General features: G+C 38.5%; 2 protein-coding genes across 2 annotated transcripts in view; one reads left to right on the forward strand and one right to left on the reverse strand.

The window, feature by feature from the left end:
- The window catches only part of LOC141652803 (ADP-ribosylation factor GTPase-activating protein AGD1-like), a 34132-nt gene extending 33954 nt beyond the window's left edge, over positions 1-178 (forward strand). The window contains exon 21 of the transcript XR_012547244.1: positions 136-178. The gene's annotated coding sequence lies outside the window, so the exon portion shown is untranslated. The remainder of the gene's footprint in view (positions 1-135) is intronic.
- On the reverse strand, positions 59-4576 carry LOC141652805 (transcription factor ICE1-like). Its single transcript, XM_074460410.1, has 4 exons — positions 3118-4576; positions 698-922; positions 429-599; positions 59-341 (listed from the first exon to the last, which is right to left on the reverse strand). Exons 1-4 carry the CDS (start codon positions 4252-4254, stop codon positions 237-239), a joined length of 1638 nt encoding a protein of 545 aa, XP_074316511.1. The 5' UTR covers positions 4255-4576; the 3' UTR covers positions 59-236.
- Between the last annotated feature and the right edge of the window lie 3420 nt (positions 4577-7996).

Here is a 7996-nt window from a genome sequence, read left to right on the forward strand (position 1 = left end):
GACATGAATGTTAAACCAGTAAAACATAATTCGAGAAGGCTACCCGTAAGCAATGCAATGGTTGGCCAAGACAGTAAAATTAAAAGGTTGAAACAGATTACAGTTACTACTACAATTTCCCATCTCTTAAGATAGGCCGGTAAAATTGTTTTCCCAAAAAAAAAAAAAAAACATAAAATCCGAAATGATAAACTAAATTCTCTTTCAGAGGTGAAACAGTAACACTTCCAAATGGTTTACATGTTGCAATTTCCGACAATGTTGGAACCATGGAATGTCGCTAAATCCAGAAGCAGGGCTTTAATTTGCTCAGGGTGCACATCCTGTCCATCTTTGCATTGCTGAAAAGGAAGATGAAGAAATGAGTCGGTGAGAAATGAAAATTATTTATTACTGTAATTAATGAGTCGGTGAGAAATGAAACTAACCTCAGCGCGAAAGATATCCATGGCAAACCCGTTAAAGCAGCTGATAACAGCTTGCTGGATATCTAAGCCAAGCCCATCTAGTGCCCTCATTGTTGACAGCAAAAGTCCTGGTCTGCGGCCGCAGAACATATGAATGTTTACTGCTCTTCCTTCCCTCAACCTAACTTCAATCTACATTACGATGCAAATTCAGGTTATTAATTTTTTTTAATTACTGAGCAAAAAAAAAAAAAAAACCAGAAGTTCAGGGACACGGAGAATGAACGCACCCTGGCAGGTTGACCATTTGGGCTAGGCAACGAACTAGGGCAGAGCTCTTCCTTGATCCGAGAAGGCAAGTTAGGGAGTGTAGGAGTTAACGGATGGAAGTTCGTTGACTGTGTCAATGTCGCAGCAGGAGGAGACGACTCTAGCTCGTTATGGAGATCATTAATCTTTTGCAGCAGTTCTTTCAGATATTCAATTGCATCCCCCAGAATCGAAGCCCTGTCCATCTGTTTATTTATAAGAAAGATCGAAAATTAGCATTTCAGGATTTTACTGCATAAGCAATCAGGATTTACTCCATTTTTTTCTTGCCTTATTTTTTACCCTAGGGAATTTACAGCTCATAATGACAGTAGCTTTAGAAGCATTCTGTGAAACAGAAAGAAGTACAAGTACACACAAGTTTATTACCCAACTATTTGTTCCATACAAACAATTTGCTGTAACTTCTCTGACAGCAAAAATTAAACCATAACTGAATTTTTATCACTCTCGAGAAAGATACAATGCCTTTCCCATAATTCAGTCCCACATTTATTATTCTTTCTACCATTTTTTTTTTAAATTTGAAAAACACCACTTGTATAGGATTCTAAATGTCGATTTTTTAACTGTTTGTAATCGAGTAAATTAATGCCTTCTAATTCTCGTTTCACAAATTTAAAATAAAAGGAGCCCGATTTGCCTTAACAAAGAAACGATGACGAATAAACAAAAGAATGTTCGAATAATGAATTATGTTACTTCGACACTCTTCATATTAGCACATTGTTTTAGGCCTAAAGCTATGCTACGCCGACTCTTCATATTATCTCACACTTTTTCTTAGTGTCAAATAAGCCACAAGGACAGTACAATATCGAGGCTGAGGGGATTCGAACATGTGACCTATTGTCCACTATACCTCTTTCATATTAGCTGTTTCTAACAGCTGATACTCGGAGGGGATTCGAACCTGGGACATGACACGTGAGTGAAACTAAACACTTGAGCCAAAACAAACGGTTTTTATTTTTTATTTTTCATCAAATAGTCATGTCTAACGCTTGGACACGCAACCTCTTTCTAGGTCGGAGTAACATAGGCGAAAACATTATCAGTTCCGAAAATAGACAAGCAACATTTGAATCAAAAGACATGAAATTAATTCAAAATGATGAAAGTTGTACATCAACAAATAGAGAACTCAAGTTTAACATTAGACACAAACAGCACAGTTACCCTTAGAAGCTAAATGTAAGTTGAATTTGAGGAAAGTGGTCCACTTGTATTGTATGTAGCTAACATTTATTAACTGGCAACCAGATTCATGTGAGTTGATTTAATGCTAACATAACACTTAAAATAATTAATACAAAGAAGAACGTTGTAATCTACTGATGTGATTTGCAGAGAATATTGAGTAAATATTTCAAGATCACATAATGATTTTTATTTATGTATGCAAATTTAAACCAGGTATGGTCTGTTACTGCAACAACATTACCCGAATGCCCCCAAAAGCTCCCACTCTGGCGATATGATGTAGGCCTTACTTGTTTAAGGCGGTTTTACTATTATGCATAATCGCTTGTTACCTAACCTAAATACTCCTAAAAAAATTTTAAATACGATATAGTTTATCGTATTAAAAAAAAAACCGTTTTACAAGAGACTTTCTAATCCACGGAACCGGTTTGCTATATTCTATCAATGTTGTCTTTCTACCTGAGCAAATTCTACTGTCTTAAACTCACGAGATAACATCAGTACAGAACAAAGCAAAATTCTAACAAAATCAAGCATATATATACTGAACTCAACGAGTAATCAATTACTCCCTCCGTCTCAATCATTTGTTTACCTTTAATTAAACAAATGACTGAGACAGAGTAAAAAAAGAGCAGAAGAAAATAATGCATTGACCTTGCTGATCTTAGGCACATACTGAACTCAATAAACTAATGATCAAACTCACAAGTAATCAATTACTCCCTCCGTCTCAATCATTTGTTTACCTTTAATTAAAATATTACTATCAAAGAATATAAAAGGTAAACAAATGACTGAGACGAAGGGAGTAAAAAAAAAGAGCAGAAGAAAATCATGCATTCACCCTGCTGATCTTAGGCACATGCTGAACTCAAGTAATCAATTACTCATTTCGTGTCAATCATTTGTTTACGTTTAATTAAAATATCACTGACAGAATATAAAAGGTAAACAAATGACTGAGACGGAGTAAAAAAAAAAAGAGCTGAAGAAAATCATGCATTCACCCTGCTGATCTTAGGCACATATTGAACTCAAGTAATCAATTACTCACTCCGTCTCAATCATTTGTTTAACTTTAATTAAAATATCACTGACATCGAATATAAAAGGTAAACAAATGACTGAGACGGAGTAAAAAAAAAAAAGCAGAAGAAAATAATGCATTCACCTTGCTGATTTTAGGCACAACTGAACGCAGCATGTACAGTCTATCATTAAGCTTCTTCCTTCGCCGTCTTTCGGCCATCAAATTCTTAGCAGGCAGACCTTTCTTCTTCCCCTTGAAATCACCACCACTACCACCACCACCGCCGCCGCCATTACCACCAGTCATTGCACTATTAGCATTAGAATTACTACCACCACCATTTTTATCACTTCCCTTAGGGGTAGAATTGTCATTATTATTCTCAGTAAAATCATCAGAATCATAATTAAAATCTGAACCAGTAAAACTAACATTATCTAAAATTCCCAAACTACCCATCTTCCTTTTCTTATCATTTTCTCCACCACAATTCAATTTCACACCATCTTCTCGCTCACATAGATTGAATTCATTAAAATTATTTCCGGAATTAGTTCCGAAATTTTTCCTAAGTGCAGCTCTTTTTTGAAAAAGAGTTGGTTGTGCACCTACAGGAGTAGAATTATCAAGAGGTTTTAATATTTTCGAAGTTCGATTCACAAATAATGAAGAACTTGCTGCTAACCCTTCTTCAAAACCTCGAAATTTCGACCCGAATCCATCATTTTCACCCAATTCAATCAAATGGGTACCCAAATTTGGACTACCCATATCGGTTCGAGTTCCAAAATCGGTAAAACCACTCAACCCACCAGTATTGCAAGAAATTTGATGATTATTTTGAACATCTTGGAAAAACCCGCCGTTTCCAACGCAACCAAGATTGAAACTTTGCGATAAAGGGTTGCTAAAAATATTACCTTTTGATGGAAATAAGTAAGAAATCTGAGATGGGTCTAAATTTGAATGATTAAAAACAGATGGAGATGGTGAACAAGATGAAGATGAATCAATAATTCCTGGATTTAATAACAGATTTTCAGTTGTTAATTCAGGAGTAGTATTATTTGAAAAATTTATAGAATTATTTGCTGAATTATTATTATTATTATTATTATACCATTCATGCTCAACTTCTAGCATTGATTTAAATGAAGATAATGCAACATCATTAACATTATCAACAACAATATTATTCATATTATTATTAATATTATTATTGTTATTATCATTATTTTCTTCACCCATCCATGAAACACTATTTGCTCTAGACAACATTTTTGTATATTTATAAAACAAAAAAAATACGATAAGACCGTTTTAAGGGAGACCGTCTCAAAAAAGAGAGAATTGTAAGAATTATAAGAAGAAAAAAAAAGGAGGAATTTGAGGAAAAAAGAAGAAGTATTTTGTTTGTGAGGAGAAAGGTGAGGATGACAAGGCAGTTATATAGTACAGTAGAAGAGCTGCAGTGTGTTACAGTACTTGTGTTGTATGAACGTTACTGTACTGTAGTTTGTTACTTCATCATTGCAGTTTTTGGGTATAAAATCCTCCTTTTATCTTCTTTTTTTAATTTTTTTAGGGAGATTTAATGATTGATTGGGGATAGGGATCTGTTGCCTTTTATGTTCAGTTTTCTAAGTTCTATTTGGATTTTGTAAAATTGATCCGACCTGAATGACCCGACTCGTGTTTAAATCGAAAATTCAAATTTGATATGGCTTGATCTCATTCCATACGAAGGTTTATTGTTGGATGTTACGTTACGGTTAAATAACTTGATAATAATATACCCATAGATGACCTGATCTCTATCATGAATAGTTGTAAATCTAAAATGACTCAACTCGAGCTGACACGTTTGTTGGGTCTAGTTGTATCCTTATTCTTTGAGTATACCTTTTTACCATGACACATTTGAACTAAGAAGCTGAAATTATATTGCTCGTTCTCAAACCGACCTTCAATATCAAAGCAACTTGAAAGTCTGACAAGTTTAATGGTGTAGACAAAAACTTTGAAGAGACGAACTTTACAATTTTACCACTTAATGATAGGTTTATTAGCTTAAATTCAAATTTTAATAAATTTGCCAATTTTCGGTTGAGTCATGGGCGAGTGGATCTTAACACTAAACGTACAGGTTATTATTGGATGGGGTCGTCTTATGGTTTAAGTTCAAAAGAGGGGTTATTTTGGACTAAAACCTAATTGTTTTGAATTAAACTAAACCAGGCATGAAATAAATTAAACTGAACTGATTTAAAATTAAGTTAAAAAAGACAATGTCTAATTTAGGCCATAACAAGCACAAAGTCTTCTCAAAAGAAAAGTTTTTCCACGCCAGTCTGCATTAATCTTGTGAAATCGCCTCGCCTTAAATGTGAGACCAAAACGTTTAAATCAAAAGAACTTATAAATATCCTATAAAACACAATTCTCGTTATTCCGCCTCTCATTTTCCTCGTTTAATTGCAATGATTTTCTTTTTGGTAATAATTACTAGTAAAGATCTCGTGGATTTCATGCACCGTATATAAAGTTTTACTTTTTAGTGTATTACTTATACTTAGGCTCTCTTTGGTACTCAACAGATTAATATTAGCAGAAACAGACTGGTCAAACAGATTATAAATGACATATTAGATTAACAGATTTGACTAGTATATTTCAATTAGCAGATTTAGGCCCTATTTGGTACTCAACAGATTAATAATAGCAGAAACAGATTGGTCAAGCAGATTATAAATAACAGATTGGATTGACAGGCTTGACTAATATGTTTCAATTAGCAGATTTAATAAAAGTATTTAGTAATAAGCAAATTTAGGTTAATAGATTGTTGTATCTAAGTGTAAATGGTTGACAGATTCAATTTTCCCAATCTACTAATGTGAATATGCTGGGTGGAGCAGTATATTGGAAAACAGTGGATTGAGCTTCAATCTATTGTTTTAATATGCCATTTACCAAACACGTAAATTAGTAGATTGACGAATCAAACATGCTAAAAGGCTTGTATATGCTGAAAATTCACCAATCTACTGTTTATCAAACACCCGTTTAGTAGAAGTGTTTGGTAATTAGCGGATTTATATTAATATATTGTTGTTGATGGGGCATATTCTGCACCGCTGACCAAGTCAACATATTGAGCAAGGTCAAAGATATCCACAGCAAGTCAACGACTTAGACAAACGACCTAGCCGATCAAATGACCCATCTACTGTCACTGGTCTCGGCATGGCAACCCGCCGGTAGGGGCACATATCCGCGTACTCATATCCAAGAACCCTCGGTCGGCTACCGCCATAGGTCCATCGGCCGAGGGTAGAAACTGTCTTTCCACCGCTAGCCACTTGGCCACTACGTGACAAAGGGTGAAAGTCTATAAATACTCCTCAACCTTCATTGAGGAAAGGATCCACATTTTAACCTAAGAAACACTATTCATCTGGTATTATCTTCCTTATCTCTCTACAATATACATTTAGTCAAGTAACAACAACTTATCCCATAAGTTTACTGACTTGAGCGTCGGAGTGAGTTCGCTCGGCCCCAAGCCGAGCCCTCAGTTTGTTCATCGTTTCAGGAGACCGAAAGGAGGATTCAAGCAAAGACGTCATTCTACGAGCTACGAGTGGTAACAAATATCTCGCTCTCCGGAATTACACCGGAACAATTGGCGCCGTCTCGTGGGGATGCGCTACTAGAAGCTAGTCACATTCATTCCCAAACAAAAAAAAAAAAAACAAAAACCCACCCAAAAAGCTAAGAGGATGTCGAAACAACAAGACGCAGTCGTGACCGACGAAACCGCACTCTACCAAGATGATACCTTCAACAATTCTGGAGTCGTGCAGCCCTCCACCGGCGGAGTAACCCAACCGGAGTTCGGGATGCCAATAATACGCACACGCCGCTACCCGCCAACCAGGTCACCATCATGGGACATGTGGTTGACGTAGCAAAACCGAAAATGCTCCCCGGACCTAATTGGTAATACGCTTTCACACCGTCACGCCGACAAGAGCGGCGGAAACCGTCCAGGAGACCAGGGCCCGAAATGTGACTCCGAGAAATTTGAACGGAGCACTAGGAGAAGCCGACCCGGTCAAGTCGCGGGGAGCCCAAAGTGGGCGTGGTAGACCTAAGTCCTTCCCGCACTCATGGGAGGATAGCGTCCCCGCCGCATGAACGAGGCTTACCCCAAAGGAGCGGAGGAGTCCGACTCGGCAGAGTTGGAGAAGAAGTCCGAGTCGAAGAAGGAGTCCTTCCCGCTACGAGGGGAGGAGCCGGACTAGGAATGCGAGGAGCCGATCGCCGCGTATCGTTCGACACGTGGTCGACAGCCCCTCGGCGCCACGTCCTAGAAGTCCAGTGCCAACTAAGCTCAAGTTGCCACCCATATCATACAAAGGAGATAGTGATCCAGCCGACCACGCCGAGGCTTTCGAGTCTTACATGTCGGTATGGGAGCAGCCCGATGAGGTCTGGTGCCGAGTTTTCCCAACAACTCTGCATGGGATGGCTCAAAGTTGGTACAAGGGGCTCCCCGACGGCTCGGTATACTATTACGCCGACCTAAGGGACGCCTTTCTAGCCCAGTACTCTTGCAATAAGAGGAGGGCCGTGGAGACGTCGGACCTCCTAACTATCAAACAGGAGGGGGGCGAGTCTCTACGAAGCTATGTGAAGAGGTTCGACGGAAAGGTCCAGCAGATTCGAGAAATTAGTCCCGAACTGGCGGCCTTCGCGCTGATGAAGGGCCTCCCAAGGGGAGACTTAAAAAATGAGCTCATCAAGTGCGGAGGCCTGGGTTTGGACGCCGCTAGGAAGATGGCCGACCAAGCCATCAAGGTAGAGGACTATCACAAGACCTGGGTATGCCCCAGCGAGGCCGGGCACTCAGAAAAGAAGAGCCACCGGGAGGACAACCCGGATGAAAGACGCCGTGACAACAATGGGTCACGGTCCGACGAAAGACGCCGTGACAACAACGGGTCACGGTCTGATG

The sequence above is a fragment of the Silene latifolia genome, chromosome 4 (assembly GCF_048544455.1).
Source record: "Silene latifolia isolate original U9 population chromosome 4, ASM4854445v1, whole genome shotgun sequence".
NCBI classification, from domain to species: Eukaryota; Viridiplantae; Streptophyta; class Magnoliopsida; order Caryophyllales; family Caryophyllaceae; genus Silene; species Silene latifolia.

What these genes read in the sequence shown, in the direction of transcription:
- LOC141652805 (XM_074460410.1), bottom strand. Translation starts at nt 4,254, where the DNA reads ATGTTGTCTAGAGCAAATAGTGTTTCATGGATGGGTGAAGAAAATAAT. An exon ending in TTGTGCCTAAAATCAGCAAG is followed by an intron (nt 923 to 3,117) that starts GTGAATGCATTA and finishes ATAAATAAACAG; the next exon opens with ATGGACAGGGCTTCGATTCT. An exon ending in CAAATGGTCAACCTGCCAGG is followed by an intron (nt 600 to 697) that starts GTGCGTTCATTC and finishes ATCGTAATGTAG; the next exon opens with ATTGAAGTTAGGTTGAGGGA.